The sequence below is a fragment of the Macrobrachium rosenbergii genome, chromosome 17 (assembly GCF_040412425.1).
Source record: "Macrobrachium rosenbergii isolate ZJJX-2024 chromosome 17, ASM4041242v1, whole genome shotgun sequence".
In the NCBI taxonomy this organism is placed as follows: Eukaryota; Metazoa; Arthropoda; class Malacostraca; order Decapoda; family Palaemonidae; genus Macrobrachium; species Macrobrachium rosenbergii.
Window position 1 is genome coordinate 39,518,376 of NC_089757.1, and position 19,733 is coordinate 39,538,108.

The 19,733-nt window shown below is 40.7% G+C and overlaps 1 protein-coding gene across 2 annotated transcripts in view; it reads left to right on the forward strand.

Moving 5' to 3' along the window:
* Epg5 (ectopic P-granules autophagy protein 5) overlaps nucleotides 1-19,733 on the forward strand; it is a 474,230-nt gene that overhangs the window by 61,136 nt on the left and 393,361 nt on the right. For both annotated transcript variants that reach the window (XM_067119916.1, XM_067119917.1), the window contains one exon: nucleotides 10,393-10,505. In XM_067119916.1, coding sequence (XP_066976017.1) covers nucleotides 10,393-10,505 — 113 coding nt within the window. The remainder of the gene's footprint in view (nucleotides 1-10,392; nucleotides 10,506-19,733) is intronic.

Here is a 19,733-nt window from a genome sequence, read left to right on the forward strand (position 1 = left end):
ACATTTTCCTTACGTCTGCGCGGTAACTCGGCCGAACATCTCAGAAATTCTTTTGTCTCGTTGTCGTAATATTTGCACCGCTTTATATTAGTCGTTACATAAAGTTTTATGTATGAAAATGTGTGCAATTTCATGTACAATATAACAAAAAATAACTCATGGTTGTAGCTTTTATCAGTTTTGAAATATTTCCATATAAATCACGATAAATAGAAAAAATTCGACTTTCGGTCAACTTTAACTCGACCGAAATGGTCGAAAACTGCAATTGTAAGCTAAAACATTTACAGTCTAGTAATATTCAATCAATTAGCTTCATTTTTCAACAAAGGGGAAGTCTCTAGCACAATATTTCGATTTATGGTGAATTTTTGAAAAAAATTTTTTTTACGTCCGCGCGTTACGAATTCATGCGGGGAAAGGGAACAACTGTGGAGAGTTGGAGAGATAGTTCCCAACTCTAGATGCTATCTGTTCTATTTTTAGTCATCTCTCAACCTCGTTTTAAGAACTTCCCTCTTGGACAGTCTTTTCCTCCTTGTTCTGAAATGTCTATTCATGAACACCATTTCAGGTTTTAATATAATGATAAGTTTCTTTCAACAGGAATTCTTGAGTTTCGTCCTGAGAGGACGAATATTTTGGAATTGGTGTGTTTACTCTTACATACTATAGGACATATATTGTGGTCTAGAATGACCTTACAGTATCACTTTATTTGATGACCAGGGTGTTATTCATTAGGATTGCTTGTGAAACAGTATTTCCTCTAGTTATGCTTTCCATTGATAGGGGGTGTGAATCACTTCATTTCATGACCGTAGCTTTTGCTGAGTTACTTTCGTTAAATTTGTCAATAAAGTCTAGTTTTGCTTCTCAGTGTTTAATTCCAGTAGGCCTTTGTGTAAAGATAGGTTTAGTGAGAGAAGGCGACAGAAGAGAACTGGTTTTGCTGACCCAGGTATGAGCGGCTCTACCACAGACATCTTAGAGAAGCAAGATAATTGATTCTGTTCTTAAAACAGATAAAGCAATATAAAATGGCCCTGTTTGACCTGGGGAAGAGGCCCATTAACATATATAAATATATATATAGCAGCCTCGGACTTCATAGAGGTCTGTGGCGCGGGTTCAAATCCGCAGCCGACCGGTCAGAGAGGCGGACACTTTGCTATCCGTGTAGACATCCCGGGATTATGTATGTAATCAATGGATAGGTTTGCTGAAAGCAAATGGGTGTAACAGACTAATACACACACAAACAAAGCCACTCCAACATCTTCTAAAAACATAACAGACACCTCACACGTCTCGAACTGTCGACCTAACTGCTCAACTCTCCTCGCTGCTGGGAGAAAGGGAGCTGGGGATTTGGTACGATACATACACATGCGCTACCGGGGTCTAAGCGATGTCAGGCAGGGCAGCTGATCGAGGCTACGGTCTGCCCCAACGCCAAATCAAAGTCCTTCAAAAGAAGGCATCGTGCTTACCCCATAAAAAAAATGGGAAAAAGCACATTAAACGAAATTTATCAAATTATATATATATATATATATATATATATATATATATATATATATATATATATATATATATTATATATATACTATATATACATAGACACACGCACACAGTCATGCCATGAACTTATGTGAGGTTAGGTTCCAGAACTCCTCGCGCAAAACGAATTTTTATTTTTATTATTTAATGTTATTTAATTTACACATAAAAGCTTGCAAACTTATAAATTACATAAAAAATTAAACATAAACACTTTTGCAGGGTTTCTCAGTATTCAGAAATGTTCGTGTGTCTGTAAAAAACTCGTGTATGACAACTAGTTAGGTTCCAATGAAAAGTTTGTGTGTCTGTGAGTTTGCGCAACTCGAATCACACAAGTTTGGGGTATTACTGTATACATATATATATGTGTGTATATATGTATGTATCATACACATACATACAATTTCAGTATATTATTGTCTCAGTATATATTTACATGATGCGCATGCTTCGCATTACGATAAATAACACACTAACTTTCCATTTCCTGGACTCTCTCTCTCTCTCTCTCTCTCTCTCTCTCTCTCTCTCTCTCTCTCTCTCTCTCTCATTTCCTCTCTCTCTCTCTCTCTCTATTCTCTCTCTATTCTTTATAAAATACAAGTAAAAAATGTGCTGGAGTTTATTCAGTGCAGTCAAGTTTTCTGCACAGCCGCTACAGCATACAATTAAGGCCACCAAAAATAGATTTATCTTTCAGTGGTCTCGGTTTAATGCTATATGAGCCGCAGCCCATGAAATTTTAACAACGGTCAGGTGGTGGCCTATCCTATATCGTTGCCAGAAGCACAATTATGGCTAACTTTAACCTTAAATAAAATAAAAACTACAAAGGCTAGAGGGCTGCAATTTGGTATGTTTGATGATTGGAGGGTGGATGATCAACATATCAATTTGCATCTTCTAGCCTCAGTAGTTTTTAACATCTGAGGGTGGACAGAAAAAAGTGCAGATGGACAGACAAAGCCAGCACTATAATAGTTTTCTCTTGAAGAAAATGAAAAGGTGAGCAAATGGAGAGGAAACACATATACACATTACATATACAAAGTGAAGAAGATATGTTTGCAACATTATTCAGTAAACTCCCCATATTCGTGTTCTGATGATTCAAGGACTCGGCTATTTGCAGGATTTTCTGTGGAACCTATCTAAAAATTATTCGTGGGAAAACTCGCCCATTTGCGGGTTTTTCTGTGGAACATATCTATAAAAATATTCACAGGGAACCTACCTACCTATTCATGGATGCAGATTTTTGTCTTTTTCGGAAAGCAATATTCTCCATTTTCATATTATTGTATAATAACATTGAATAATAATTTAAGTAATAATAATAGTACGGTACATAATAGTAATAAAATTAAATAATAATAGTGTAGTAATATTAGATAATAAGATTAAATTAAATAATAATAGTACATAATTCTACACTGGGTACCTGTAATAAAAATAAGATTAAATCATATGGGTACTCTCCGGTGATGAATGTTGATTGCGGATCTTTCTGTGTGGGTGCTTAATCTTTGTGTCAGTGGTAATTGGCCCTAAAATACCTCTAAAAATGCCCTGCTCCTTCTAAGACTTCTGGCAACAAGCCTAAAAGAAAGAAGACAGTTATGAAACTTGAGGAGAATGTGAAAGTTCTCATATGTTAAAGGAAGGCAAAGGTTTCACTGTGGTTGGCCACCATTTTAATGTTAATGAGAGCACAGTGAGGTACATGAAGAAAAAGGCGGAGATACAAAAGTCTGTAAGCACGAGCTTCTTTGGTAGTGCAAGAACAGTTGCGACAGTGCGGGATAAAACAGTCGTGAAGATGGAATATGCGCTTGCATTCTGGATAAAGGACTGCTGGAAGAAGAACATGCCCCTTTACTCCAACATCATTTGCAAGAAAGCACAACAACTCTACCAGCAGAAGGCGATGGCGTAGTACAGGCAGAGGAAGGGGGGCGATGTAGAGGCACAGAAAGGCGATGAAGAAGGGGAATTAGAATTCTTAGGCTTCAATGAACCCTCGTCTGTAGAAGCAGAAAAAGAAGAAGAGGAAGAGCCCCAAGCAGGACAATCATCAGCATCTCAAGGTGTCCAGGCCAGCAAGGGTTGGTTCACTGATTTCAATGGCGGTTCCACCTAAAGTCTGTTTCTCTGCATGGGGAATCAGCTTCTTCAGACACTGAAGTGGCCGCAAAATATCCGGAGACCTTCAAGAAAATCATTGAGGAGAAGGGCTACCATCCAGAACAGGTGCTCAGTATGGACGAGACTACCCTGTTCTGGAAGAAGATGCCTTCCCGGACATACCTCATGAAGGATGAGGCTAAAACCTCTGGATTCAAGGCCCAGAAGGATAGGGTTACCTTCCTAATGTGTGTGAATGCAGCTGGCTTCATGCTTAAACCAGGCCTCATTTACAAGGCTGAAAACCCCAGGGCCCTCAATAGTAAGAACAAGGTGTTGCTGCCTGTATTCTGGATGCATAACCCTAAGGCCTAGATCACCAAAGTCCTTACAGAGTACTGGTCCCATCAGAGCTTCATCCCTCAAGTTAGGTAATACCTGAGTGACTTGGGCATGGAGTTCAAGGTGTTGCTGATCATGGGTAATGCTGGTGGCCACCCACTCGATCTTCAGTACAAGGGAGTCCAGCTTGAGTTCCTCCACGGCAACACCACTTCTCTCCTCCAGCCTATGGACCAGGCCATGATCTGTGCCTTCAATGCACTCTACACCTGGAACTCCCTCCAGCACCTTGTGAATGCAATGGACAATGACAGTGAATTTATGCTAAAAGACTATTGTCTTAAATTCATGATTTCCACGTCTGTCCGTCATCAACAGGTCGTTGAAGGACATGAAGAAGGAGACCCTGAATATGTACTGGAACAAGTGGCCAGAGTGTGTTCACGATTACAAGGGCTTCTCTTGTGAAGAAATTCAACATTCGGCCATTGGTAAGATGGTCAAGTTGATGAGAACTTTTGGTGTAGAAGGCTTCGATGACATCACACCAGATGAAATTGGCACCCTCGTTGATGCTCATTCTGAGCCCCTGACAGACCAGGATTTGGAAGACCTGATGAAGTCTGCCAGCGATGAAGAAGATACACCAGGTTCAGGGGAGGAGGGGAGGAGGGGGCCCTGACTTTGGAACGTCTGTCCCAAGTTAGGAGAATGATCAAGGACATGCAGAAGTTTGTTTCAACATGGGTTCCTTATATGGAACGCTGCTTAAAGTTTTCAAGCATCCTTGATTCGGCATTGGAGCCCTATAATCAAGCCCTCACCACCATTAAGAAGCAGCAGCAGCAGCTGCCTATCACCATATTCATCACACGGATGAAGAAGGGTTCTCCAAAGTCTCTAGAATTGCCTGAAGTAGTGCCTCTTGAGTTGCCTAAAGTAGTGCCTCCCAAATCACCTGAAGAAGTGCCTCCCAAAGCTACTTCTTCATGGTGGTGAGGGCTTGATTATAGGGCTCCAATGCCGAATCAAGGATGCTTGAAAACTTTAAGCAGCATTCCATATAAGGATCCCATGTTAAAACAAACTTCTGTGTAACCTTGATCATTCTCCCAACTTGGGACAGACGTTCCAAAGTCAGGCCCTCCTCCTCCTCCCCCTCCTTCTGCTTCTCCCCTGAACCTGGCGTATCTTCTTCCTCGCTGGCAGACTTCGACAGGTCTTCCAAATCCTGGTCTGTCAGGGGCTCAGAATGAGCATCAACGAGGGTGCCGATTTCATCTGGGGTTATGTCATCGGAGCCTTCTACACCAAAAATTCTCACCAACTGGACTGTCTTATCAATGGCCGAATGCTGAATTTCTTCAGGAGAGAAGCCCTTATAATCGTGAACACACTCTGGCCACAACTTCTTCCAGCAGGCATTAAGGGTCTCCTTGTTCATGTCATTCAACAGTCAGTCGATGATTGACAGACGTGGCAATCATGAATTTACGCCAAAACTCCTTCAGCATAAAATCACAGTCAGTGTCCATTGCATTCACCAGGTGCTGGAGGGAGTTCCGGATGTAGAGTGCATTGAAGGCACGGATCACGCCCTGGTCCATAGGCTGGAGGAGAGAGATGGACTTCTTCGTAATAAAGATTGAGAGGGTGGCCACCAGCGTTATCCATAATCAGCAGCACCTTGAACTCCATGCCCAATTCGTTGAGGTATTGCCTAACTTGAGGGATGAAGCTCTAAATTGAACCAGTTAGATGTTGGGACTTAGGTGATCCAGGACTTGGGGTTGTGCATCCAAAACACAGGCAGCAGCCCCTTGCTCTTATTCTTGAGAGCCCTGGCATTTGCAACCTTGTAAATGAGGCCTGTTTGAGCATGAAGCCGGCAGCATTCCCACACATTATGTGGGTAACCTTATCCATCTGGGCCTTGAATTGGGGGCTTTGGCTTCGTCCTTCGTGAGGTATGTCTGAGATGGCATTTTCTTCCAGAACAAGCCAGTTTTGTCCATATTGAACACCTGCTCTGGATGGTATCCCTTCACCTTTATAATTTTCGTGAAGGTCTCTGGATATTTCATGGCCACTTCCATATCTGCAGATGCTGCTTCCTCATGCAGAGAAAATTCTTCAGTTGGAACTGCCTCTGAAAGCATTGGAACCACCCCTTACTAGCCTGAAAACCCTGAGGAGCTGATGATGGTCCTGCTTGTGGCTCTTCCTCCTCTTCTTCTTCCAAGGGTTCATCGAAGCCTAAGAATTCTAATTCCTCTGCATCATCGCCTTCCTGTGCCTGTACTTTGCCACCTTTCGTAGCAGTCGAAAACTGCTGGTACAGTTGTCGCACTTTTTCACAGATGATGTTGAAGTGGAGGGGGATGTTTTTCTTACGGCAGTCCTTCATCCAAAACGCCAGTGCAGGTTCCATCTTAACAGTTGTCTGGTCACGCACTGTAGAAGCTGTTTTTGCACTATGAAGAAGCTCATACTTACAGCCTTTCGTATCTCTGCCTCTTTCATCTTGATGTACCTTACGGTACTCTAATTCACACAAAAATGGCAGGCTACTACGCCATAACTTTTGCCCTCCAACGTATCCAGAAGTTTTACTTTCTCGAGCTTCATAACTGCCTTCTTTTGTTTAGGCTCTTTGCCAGAAGCCTTAGGAGCAGCAGGGTGTTAAGGAGGCATCTTATGGCATGATTAAAAGAAATACACAAAGATTAAAAATGGAGCACAAAGATTCGCGATACACCCGATCAGAAGATGCTACATACTACACAGTGCACTGGGAGAGATGCGGCCTCCCACAATTCCATCTTCGCAAGATGGGATTGTGGGTCCAACCAGTGAGCGTCAAGTGTACAGCCAATGAGTGCCAAGGAAAATAAATGGCACTCCTGGATTGGCTGCTTTACAGATGACAGCCAATATCGTGTCAAGTATCATTGCATCTGGGTATATCATTATCCCAGCATGCATTTTCCTTCTCTGTGGACCACTGGCTTGGGTAAAACACTTAAAAAAAAATACCTGTTAGTGAAATTTTGCTGTGTTTACATTAATATATTACAGTACAGGCAGTCCCCGGTTTACGACGGGGGTTCCGTTCTTAAGCCGCGTTGTAAGCCAAAAGTCGTTGTAAACCGAAAAATCGTCGAAAATCGTAAAAAATCCTAAGAAAACCTTACTTTTAGTGGTCTGGGTGTATTGAAAACAATGTAAACTGCATTGTTATTTTTTCATAAAAAAAAATCCAAATTTTTATTATTCTGCCGTTTTGGAGCCATATTTCTTCCGTTGGATCGGCGCACGATGCGTCGTAACCCTGGAACATGCATCGTAAACCGGGAAATATTTCTGAAAAGCATCGTAACCTCGGAACGTCGTAAGCTGGACCCGTCATAAACTGGGGACTGCCTGGTACTGTAATATTTCAAAATTATTAAATTTTCTCATCATAAAAAATGTATTTATGTACAGTACAGTAAACCTCCCTGTATTCATGTTCTCACGATTCGCGGACTCGCGCATTCGCGGGTTTCTCTGTGGAACATATCTATCCATTATTCATGGAAAATTCACCCATTCGCGGTATTTTTCACTGAGAAATATTCACTAATTGCTGTATTTTCATATAATTTCCATGAATAAATGCACTTTTTGTGATAAAACTATTAAAATACTCAGGTATAAGCATCTTTAGAGGGTTTTTCTTGTGTTTAAACTATCAAAATGTGCAGTTCTGAGTGTTTTTAGAGGGGTTTTAAGTATTCGCGGATTTTAGCTATTCGTGGGAGTGGGGTGCGGTACACATCCCCCGCAAATACCGGGCGTTCACTGTACAGGTAGTCCTCGGTTATCGGCGGGGGTTCCGTTCTGGGGTCGTGATGATAACTGAAAATCGGGGATTTCTGGCACTTTTTTGGTGATTTTCGGGGCTTATCGGCATCGAAAAGTGCGCCAATTTTCAGTTATCAGCGCCTCTGTTAGGTATGTATCGGCGCCAATACCCAAATATCTGCACCGATAAGCGGAAATCGGCGATTTTCAGCACCAAAAATTGCCGATTTTCGTCGCTAGACAAGTGCCGTACAACCGGATCGCTATTAACCTAGCCCGCCATTAACCGGAGACTGCCTGTAGTCACAAATATGTACTGTACTATAGTAACATGAAAATACTTCGCACAACATATCCTAGTACGTAGTACGTAAGTCCTGTCATTCTACAAACTACATACGTATTTTAGATATACTCTACCTATATGTATCATCCTAAAACACTTTGGTATTTCAAAATCATCTTATAACACAACAAAATATCTATAAAATGTACAGTACGCACAGAGTATCACTGTTGTATGCGCAATACTGTGTATACTTATGTACATATGTATGTATGTATGTACACACTACGGATATAGGCAGATGGCCCACATATGTACATATGTATGTATGTACACACTACGGATATAGGCAAATGACCCAACATCTCTACCCAGGCGCATATCTCTTGGTTGTGCATGTTTTGTGTACGGTACTACGGACTAAGTATATTTTTTTGGAATCGTGCCCTAAGATGCCTCCTAAACGGCCTGCTTCTTCTAAGGTTTCTGGCAAAGAGCCTAAGCACCAGAGTCATCACACTCGAGGAGAAGCAGACATTACTGTAATGTTGAGAGAGGGCAATATCCATGGAGAAGTGGCAGCCTGTTATGGCGTGACACTTAAGTGCCGACTAAGTGCCATCGCCTTCATTGAGAAGGAATATGAAGAGGGTAGACTGCTTGGGAAGGCCCTTGCTGGAGAAGAACTTTCCGTATCCCACCAACGGACCAGGATTTTAAAGAATTTCATAATCTGTACAAAATTCTTAAGAAAGTCAGGCAGCTGCAGACATTGATGGAAGCTTGAGATAATTCTGAGGAAAGAGCCAGAAATTTTTCTAGTGTCCTTAATGAACTGATGCAGCCCTATTGTAACACCTTTATGGACATGTTCAATTACCTCAACGAAGTGGTGCCTCCTGAAACCCTTGACAAAGTGCCTCCTGAAGAAGGGGAAGAGGTACCATCAGAGATGTAACTCCTCTGCTTTGCTTTGGAGTCATATCTTCATCATTCATCAGACTGCACAGCTAATTCATCATCATCTATAATCAACATTCATCACCGTTGAGTACCAGTATGATTTAATATTATTATTATTATATTACTATTACCACCATTGCTCCAGGTACCCAGTGTGTATTACGTATCATTATTATTTAACCTTATTACAGTAAATAATATGAAAATACAGAATACTGCTCTATGAAAGAGCAAAGAATCCTCAAATAGGTGAATTCCCGCGAATTAGTTACAGATATGTTCCACAGAAAAATCTGCAAATGGGCAAGTTTCCCGCCAATAATTTATAGATAGGTTCCACAAAAAAAAGTCATCATATCAGTGAGTCTGCGAATTGCGGGTCCGCAAATTGCGGGATCAGCTCACATCACTTCAAGGTAAACAACCTCTCAAAAGTGCAGTATCTTTATTAGCATGTATGCATTACATTAAGGTAAACTACACATTTAGCGTGCATCCCACCTCTCTCTCTCTCTCTTCTTAAGCATTGCTTTAAGGTAAGCTCTGTACTTACTGTGCCTCTGCTTGCTGCCTCTTCCCTCTCTCAGTTTTTTCATGTAAAGAATAAGGGGAGAGAGAGAGAGAGAGAGAGAAGTGCATAGCAAGTGTGTTATTGTGATAGTTTCAGTGTGTTTGTGTCTGCTGTCTAATGCATCGGTGTGTGTGTGTATGTTTCTGTCGTCTGCGGTATGTAATGTATGGAATTAGCTCTTTACACTACTGTTAGTTAGGTGAGCACAGGATAATGTTTGCTTTAGTATGTTAGAAATTATTTAATGATAGAACTGTGAAAAATATTCATTGTTTATTGGTACTGAGTGGCGAAATAACATTTAAGGATACACATCTAACATTTTAGAGAGTGATCTCTCATGCAGCCAGTAAATTCAAATACTGTAATTGCCAACCCTCTGGTTGCTGTTCCTTTAATGATAATAATAATAATGAGAATACTGTAATGAGGATATTTTAGTAAATACCAGTAATACTATAGCATTATGGACTTTGGCTGGGTACAAGTACTAGTAGTCTACAGCATCTGCATAAATATTAGCTTACCAGATACCTCAACTTTGCTTTTAAAACTGGTTGATATATTTTGAGCTATATTGAGGAAAGGAAGGGCATCTTATATATTTTGATAAAAGCAGTATTTAACTCATAGCATGCTGTGGAATATCTGTTATCTTCCTGTTTTTTTTATTTACAGTAATTGCATTTTTCAGACTGAATATGATCAGCTGTTTGAAAGAGCTGTTAATTGCATGTTTGGCAATCCACGGTCAGGTGCTTGGCAGTTTCTTGCTGTCATTCCGTACAGCAGTGTATCATTGTTAAGGTAAGTGCTTTATTCATATGAACATTTTATGTGTTGCTTTGTAGGATTTACACATGATAAAAGATATATTAAGGCAAACATAGAAGAAAGATGTGAAAAGTATAACCAGACAGTCACTTTAATATCGTCATCATTGTTTTATATAAGATCTTGTTTATAGGGCTAGACTTGTAATTTGCTCTCTTCATTCTCATTTGTCATTGATGCACTTTCTATGATAGTCCTCATAACTTTGTTTTTTTCATAAGTATGCTTTCTGTTTAGAAAAAACACTGCATTGGTTTTGCCTTTTACTTTTCATCATCCGTTTTACATTTTTTTTTCCCACCAAGCTGTCCAGTATCTTTAACGTTATACCTGGCTCCAATGATCATCTCTCAGTTAAGAACTCTTGAGAAATGACTCCCTGCCATCATCATATTGGCCGGATTGATGTCTCCTGAAAGATAGATTCTCAGATGAAGTGCTGGACCAGAAACCTTAAGAGAAACAGGATTATGAGGGGGAGGAGAAAGGTCCCTGTTTAGGCCCTTCTTAATGTTGGATTGTTGCATGGGGGATCCTGAATCCCCTTCTGGGAGCTCCAAGAAAAAGGTTGGTGCCAATGGGCCTTCTGGATTCAGTAAGGAGAGCTCAGTGGCGTGGTTCGCTTCTTACCTGTTATTGTGGGCATCTGTCCCAACTAATGACACTTCATCTTCATCAGAGAAGTCATTCAGAGAGATCATGGATTCTGATGTCTTTGTCTTAGCATGTGTGCCTGAGCAGAAAGGGAATATTCTCTGTTGTAGTTCTGCCAGGAAGATGTGTACCCTTCCCCCAGCACTCCTACCAAGCCCATGAACCCAAAGGGCTAGGCAAAACTGACCCCTATCATCATTTTGGCTGGCTACCACGAGTAAGTTGCATACCTCTGGCAGCCACCCAAATTCACCTTCATGTCTGCAAAGGCTGTGTTTGTGGCAGATATGTGCCATCTCCACAGGTGAAAAGTGGACCCCCCAGTTTGCACTAGAGCAAGTGTCTTTGGGTCTTGCTTAACAACAACCATTTATTGGTAAAAAATAAAAAAAACCTTGAGGGAAGGTAGGTTGCGAGCCACATATATCCATAGGATAAGTGGAATGCGCTTGGTGACAAAACTGGCCAGCTTGGTTACAAGTACTGTATATGACTGTGACCAACTGGCTAAGAGACATGCTCTTTAAAATAGACCTAAGTTTACTATATAATATATATAAATATACAGTAATCCCTCAATTATCTGGATCTTCATTATCCAGAATTCGACATCATCTAACATCCCCTGACCAGGGACTAAGGTCCAAAGATATACAATATATAAAAATTTTTAAAAATTTGAAAAAGCTGCTCTCCGATGGTTGCCAATGCCGGGCAGCCTCAGGAAAATGTCAACACTGCTTACACTCATGAAATGACTGAGAAAGAGTTTTTGGGGATGGGGCAGGCATGAAGAAGTTTCCAAGGTTGAGGATTGGGTTGGATGGCTGGGTGCCATGGGAGAGACGGGACAGTAAGGCTGTGTAGAGGAACTCGGATGCAGTGTTGGATGGGTGAAGAGGGTTAGTTAGGTGTCTGACTGGCTAGAGCTTGTTTTGTTTAGTGTTTTTATGTTTATGATTTTTCCACATTTTATTAAAGGATATTATGTACAGTACTGTACTGCAACGAAGCCAAACAAAAGAAGAAGAGATTTGGCATAGAAAGGGACAGGCATACAGACAGACAGGGAGAACAACAACTGGAGTATTGCGTACATTAAAACCTATACTGTAACACACAAACGCCTTCACTTTTCTTATTTATGTTTTGTGCTGTTCTCAGTTATATTTTTACTGTATTTTCTGTTTTTTTTTATATATTTACAGCCCAAAAGGTAAATACTATTGTGTGCACAAGGTATGAATGTACAGGCACACTCATTCGTTGGCATTGGTGGCACCAAGGCTGCTGTTATAAATAGCACGTGTTGCCAACATCTACAAATTTGTGTTTTAATTATTTTTACGGTAATTAGAGTAAAACAAATAAAATATGCATTCAGTCTCTCACATCACGTGACCCTTACATTTCCGTCCCCTGAACATGATTTTGTGGTATACATATCTTGTGTATCATGCGAGTTGAATTTTCAATAGCCTAGGTAACTTTAGGCTAATGTCTTTTCCTCGGTAATCCCATCTTGTTAAATTAAAGTAAAAAATAAAAGTCTTACTGAATGATTTTCATTTTCGATAGATCGTACTATACAAGGCTATGCTCATGGAGCAAATTTAACTTTCAGTAAATTATATTGTACTAGACTATGCTTGTAGAGCGAATTTCATTTATGGTAGATGGTACTAGGCTAGGCTTTCAAACAAGATTACCAAACTTATGGCTTATGTAACAGCTTATAACCATCTCTTATAATTAACAAACAGTTACCAAAAAACTGACATAAACAACATCGAGTAAGACGTAAACAAACAAAGCAGGAAACTTCTGTTTCGTGATGCTGAGGGAATTTATTTTAATATAAAGTATGTTAGTGTACCTATGTATTATACCTGTTTTACATTTATGTACAAAAATAAAAATAATTCCAGTAATTCGTCTCTTTTAGTAACCAAAAAATAATTCTCATTATTTCAGTAGTAGGCCTCAATCAGGTGATTCTGAGAAGATAAACATACATTAGCTTAGCCTACGTCAGTGCACATGGTGGATGGGTTTTTTATAGTACATATTACGATGATGACATAAATTGAAAGTAATACACTATACAGGCAGTCCCCGGTTAACGGTGGGCTCGGTTAACAGCGATCCGGTTTTATGGGGCTTGTCTAGCGACGAAAATCGGCATTTTTTGGCACAAAAAATCGCCGATTTCTGCTTATCGGCGCCGATACATACCTAACAGAGGCGCCGATAACCGGAAATCGGCGCTTTTCGGCGCCGATAACCCCCGAACATCGCCGAAAAAGCCCTGAAATCGCCGATTTTCGGTTAGCAGTGATTTTCAGTTATCATCACACCCTCAGAAATGGAACCCCGCCGATAACTGGGGACTGCCTGTAAATGGATTCAGTTAGTAAGATATCAGTTTCATTAGCATTACCTTTGTCTTAAATACAACTCTAATAGACTGTCTGACTTACACAAATGGATACTTAGTGTAACGCTTACCCTAGGTTAACCCTTAAACGCCTACTGGACATATCATACGTCGACTAAAATTGTCTGTTGGGTGCCAAGTGGACGTACCATACGTCGACTACAAAAAATTTCAACCTTCGGTCAACTTTGACTCGACCGAAATGGTCGAAAAACACAATTGTAAGCTAAAACTCTTACGTTCTAGTAATATTCAATCATGTACCTTCATTTTGCAACAAATTGGAAGTCTCTAGCACAATATTTCGATTTATGGTGAATTTTTGAAAAAACTTTTTTTACGCCTGCGCGTAACTCGGCCGAAAATTTCAGAAATTCTTTCGTCACGTTGTCGTAATGTTTGCACTGTTTTATATTAGTCGTTACATAAAGTTTTATAAATGGAAATGTGCGCAATTTCATGTAGAATACAACAGAAAATAACTCATGGTTGTAGCTTTTATCAGTTTTGAAATATTTTCATATAAATCACAATAACTGCCAAAATTTCAAGCTTCGTCAACTTTAACTCGACCAAAATGGTAAAAACGCAGTTATAAGCTAAAACTCTTACATTCTAGTAATATTCAATCATGTACCTTCATTTTTCAACAAACTGGAAGTCTCTAGCACAATATTTCGATTTATGGTGAATTTCTGAAAAAAAAAAACTTTTTCCGTACGTCTGCGCACGGTAACTCGGCCAAACATCTCAGAAATTCTTTTGTCACGTTGTCGTAATGTTTGCATCGTTTTACATTAGTCGCTACATAAACTTTTATATATGAAAATGTGCACAATTTCATGTAGAATACAACAGAAGATAGCTCATGGTTGTAGCTTTTATCAGTTTTGAAATATTTTCACATAAATCACGATAACTGCCAAAATTTCAACCTTCGGTCAACTTTAACTCAACCGAAATGGTAAAAAAACGCAATTGTAAGCTAAAACTCTTACATTCTAGTAATATTCAATCGTTTACCTTCATTTTGCAATAAATTGGAAGTCTCTAGCACAATATTTCGATTTATGGTGAATTTTTGAAAAAAAAACATTTTCCTTACATCCGCGCGGTAATTTGGCCGAACATCTCAGAAATTCTTTCGTCACATTGTCGTAATGTTTGCACCGTTTTATATTAGTTGTTACATAAACTTTTATATATGAAAATGTGCGCAATTTCATGTACAATACAACAGAAAAAACTCATGGTTGTAGCTTTTATCAGTTTTGAAATATTTTCATATAAATCACGATAAATAGAAAAAATTCTACTTTCGGTCAACTTTAACTCGACCGAAATGGTCGAAAACTGCAATTGTAAGCTAAAACACTTACAGCCTAGTAATATTCAATCAATTAGCTTCATTTTTCAACAAACGGGAAGTCTCTAGCACAATATTTTGATTTATGGTGAATTTTTGAAAAACATTTTTATGTCCGTATGCTACTTAATTCTTGCATCATTTTGTGATAATATTTTCTCTGTGTTGCTTTGATCGTTTTACAATTTGTTATATACCAAAATCATCGCAATTTAGTGTACAATACAAAGAAAAAATAACCCGTTAGCTTTAACCGCTTTGCTTACAGCGCGATTTGTATAAAATTATATATGAAAAATTTTTTTTGCTGTCATATATTTCAATATTTATATATGATAATATTTTTTTCATTTCTGATGGTTGCATACTAAACTTCAGGCAATGACAAAAAAAGGAGCCAAAATGAACTCTTAATCTTAAAAACTAAGCGTGCTGTGATTTTTTGAAAAAACTTTTTTCCGCTTAAATATAACTCCCAACGCCGCATACGGGAGACGTTTTTGTAAATAGAGGCTCAATAGTTTAAGGGTTAGTGAGCTTCAAGCCCTATCTTGTTCTTTGGCTTTGTTCTGGTGGCAAACTCTCTCTTTTCCTTCTTTGCTTAAAGAAGAGACCTGGAATTGAAAGCCCTTCCCAGATTTGTGGCAGCACCTAATTTATCTTCTTAGGCAGCATTGGAATAAACCTGGAAGAGGAGACCTTGAGAATTTATCTGTGGTGTTAGAAGGCCAAACACTCTTATGACTAAAGTCTGTGCACACAGAGTTGATTCCTGAGTATTTTACCTTTTTTGGAGATAGTCCTCATGGCCTCTGTACCGTAAACATGTCTTTATTTCCTTTAAAACTGTCTTTTAGAGAAAGTTGTCTTGAGCTCAGGGGAGTTATAACTATTTTTGCCCCATTTTTTGCAAGTGTTCAATTTAGCATGTGGTGTTAAGCCCTTAGTCCTATCGTTGCAGCAGGGACTCTCCTAAACCAAATATGACACTAACCATGACTTTCAACCTTATCGCTATTGAATTTTGAGAACATTAAGGCCCACATTTGTGTATAGGAGCGCACCTTCATATATGAAGGTAGTAATTATCTTTAGTTTTGGACTGTTGGTTATGGGTTTCAACTCAGGCACAGGGGTCACCAGTACTTTGTGAGATAGTCCTTTTTCCCAGTAAGGATCCTCTGACAAGTCTCGCTACGAGGACCTTACACCCTTTTGTGGTTCCAACATCTGGCGACAATACTTGCCAATGAGGATCACACATCAGACAGGAATGTTGAGAAGCTTTTTCTCCTCATTAAAAACCTTTTTGTTCACTTGGCTGAACTCTGTTTCTCTGGCTGCACTAACCCATCTGTCTCCTTCAATGACAGTAGATAAGATTCATTCCAAATGATGAAAATTTTCATGGTAAAATTAATTATTTCATATTACTGTTAAAGTGGGAACCCACACAGCCTCTCCACATCTTAGTTGGTGGTCATGAAGAAATATGTCGGAACATAAACATTCAAGCACCGTCTGGTGGGAAACAGGTGAATACAAAGACATTCCTTGCGAGTTAGCCGAGCATATTTTGATTTTTTCTCAAGTGCCTATGGCACCAAATGGCATGAAGATAAAGCTAACTTTAACAGCAGGTAAGTACAGTATCCAAATAATTAATTTTATCATGAAAATTATCATTATTCATATGCAAAACAAACCTGGGTCTGAACATTAGGATAAAGTCTTCTAGTGCCAGCTGGAAACTTGTAAAAAACAATAGGAATTGTTTATGCAAGGAATTGGTGGCATCTGGCATCAGTCACAGGATGAGGAAGTGGGCAGCGACCTCATCTCAACCCCGTGACTTTTTAGTTTTCTTCTTATTACCTTCAGAGGTGGATGTACTGTACTTTTCACTCTACTCCTTAAAACCGGTTTTTCCTTCTTTGCCTATGTTTCCTTGGTTTGAAATAATTGTCATAGTGATATAATGTGTGGTGTGTGTGTGTGTGTGTTTTGGCTTTTGATAATGCAATCCTAAAACTTATCTCAGCGTCCCATTCAGCCACAGAGGAAATGTCCCGGTGTAGCGAACTACCCTTGTTCACTTTTTCTTGCTTCCTTTGATACAGATCCCCATTCTACTTGTAGTAGATGCAGATCCAATTCTTGTAACGTAACTAACCCTAGCCCTGAGTGTCATTCTTGGTCTCCTGAGCAATGGAGGATCTTTGCCAAGAAGCAGCAGCATAAGAGGAATTCAAAGACGCTATCTTGGGAAACGTTCTCTCCTCCTTCGATGGAAGTTTTTCAAGCTCCTCATTGTTTTGTCTCCCTTGCCCAGACCTCCTCCAGTTGCTTCTTCTTCCTTGAAAATTTTTACCCCTTCCCATTCTTCCATTGCCTCGTCCTTGGAAGTTTTGGGAGAGGGGTCAGAAGATTTAATTCCTTATGCTGCCCCTCCTTTTTTGTGTTGGAAGGCCCCGCCCCCCTGGGAGGGTGGAGGCAATTGAAGATGTCTGACTTTTAGGCCTCGTTAGGCTTTGGATGGTCATATTATGTCACTTCATGTCTTCTTGCCTTTCAGTGTTGGCCGCCACGGCAGTTCCCATATCCTGACCTTCACTCTGCTGGATCTCTCCTCTCTCTCTCCCCCCCTCAGGTACCATGCTGTTAGACCTTCCTGTGCATCATCTTGAGTCACCTCCCGTTAAGGCTACAGCTTCTTGGGTTTCCTGCTCAGCCACCATTACAGTTCCCATACCATCAGCTATCCCAGCTCCTCTACAGAGTTTGTCTGCTCCTGTGATGTCACAGCGGTCATCGGTTTCTGTGATGATGTCATCTTCTGCTGCTCCATTTGCAGATTCTCTCATTTAGGCTGTGTTTGACAGAGCTGACTCAGTCTTTCGAGAGAAGTACGGACATATTCTTAGGAAGAAGCGACGTAGCTCTCCCCCTTCTTCGTCTTCTTTGTCCTCTCTGTCTTTTCCTTTTGTCCGTTCTTCCCCTGTCAGACGTTGGAGGATTAGAGACTTCGTCTCAGATCCTCGCCCCAAGAAGCAAAGGGCCATCTACATTTCTACGTCATCTTGAGACCACATCCATGACTCTCCCATACGTGTACGTGTTCCCATCGTTGATGTGCCTCGTCCGTCCGCATCTCAACTTCAAGAATATCTTTCAGAGAGGAAAGTTGCAGTGATTCCCTCTGCCCCAATTAGTTTGTCCTGATCAGGTTCGGAGGGAAGACAGCAAAGCTCCAATCAAGAAATCCCTTGTTGTGGATTCTTCTACAGTTCTACCCTCACTTGTCCAGAATTCATCACGTCCACGTTCATGCTCTTGTCTACAGATGTTGTCTCTTCATTGTTCTCTTTCATGGCCGGCTGCAAGGGATGTTCTTTCCCGTTTGCGTTCTGACGCCTTCCTTTCCAGAAGTCCGGTCAATCCTCGGCCTTGCAAATGTTCGTCTTACCTTCGTTCCGAGTCACGCTTCCCCAAAAAAGATCGTGATTTCCCCTCTGAATCTCATGGATGTGGAAAAGTAGATGGACATGGCCGTAAAGATAGAAATGGACAATAGGATGGGTACAGCCGTGGGGATAGGCACAGCCGTGTAGATGGAAATGGCTGTGGTTCTACACCAGGTGAGTTGGGCATGCAGACTTGCCGTTCCTCGCCTCAACAACGTCCCTCATTGCGATCTCCAAGGAGAGACCATGCCCATTGTTCGTCTTCCCGGGGTCACAGACTTGACTACGGGTAGTTCCCTGTTATCGGCAATCTGGTTTTACAGTGCTTGTCTAGTAACGACGCTAACTGGATTTTCAGCATCAATCTCCAGTTATCGGTGCCAATCCCTGGTTATCAGTGCTGATCCCCAGTTATCGGCACTGGTCCCCACTTACCGGTGGCACCAATCCCTGGTTGTCGACGCCGATAACCGGATATCAGCGCCAATAACTGGAGATCAGGGCTATTATCACCGGTTTTCGGTTATCAGCGATTTTCAGTTATCATCATGATGTCGGGAACGGAACCCCCGCCAATAATCAGGGACTGCCTGTATAGTCCTTCCAGGTTGCAAGAGTCTGCACATCCGTTGTGCGAGAAGAGAATTTCTGCATCTCGAACCAGTGTTCAAGACACTTTACATTCCACTGCATCAAAAGGCATTCCAACTCCCACAGGGCTAGGGCCTGATAGATCTTATGCCCTGGTGCAAAACCCTACGGACCCATTAGAAGCGGCAGACAGGAATTCTTGTGACCAGGAAGCAGAGGATATGGAGAATCAAGAGTTTTATACTTCCTATGCAGAGGTTATTGATCTCATTCATGAAAGCTGTGCCTGCTTCTGCGATGGTCCCTAGGACTGAAGAAGGACTCTAAAACATCTTTTGAGTTACCCTGCTGAAATCATGCCGACTCTGTCCTGAATCAAGTCAATTCCTTGATTTCGGGCCGGGATAACTCCCTTTGTTCCAGCAGATCATTCGGGCTTCCTCCTCCACTTCCTTGCCATAGAAGGTTTTATGCAACTCCTCTAGTGCCTCTTCTAAATAGACAAATCAACCCAGATGTCGTTCTGTTGAAGTCTGGACTGGCCCTAGATCAGGTTAAGGCAGAAGGTCCTTCCCGTACTTTTCAAGAAGCAGCAACTTTGCAGTCGACTGCCTCTTGGCTTGATTTATGGTCAACAGCAATGGCCAGAATTTTCTCTTTTTCATCAAGAAATACAATTAATAGTGAAT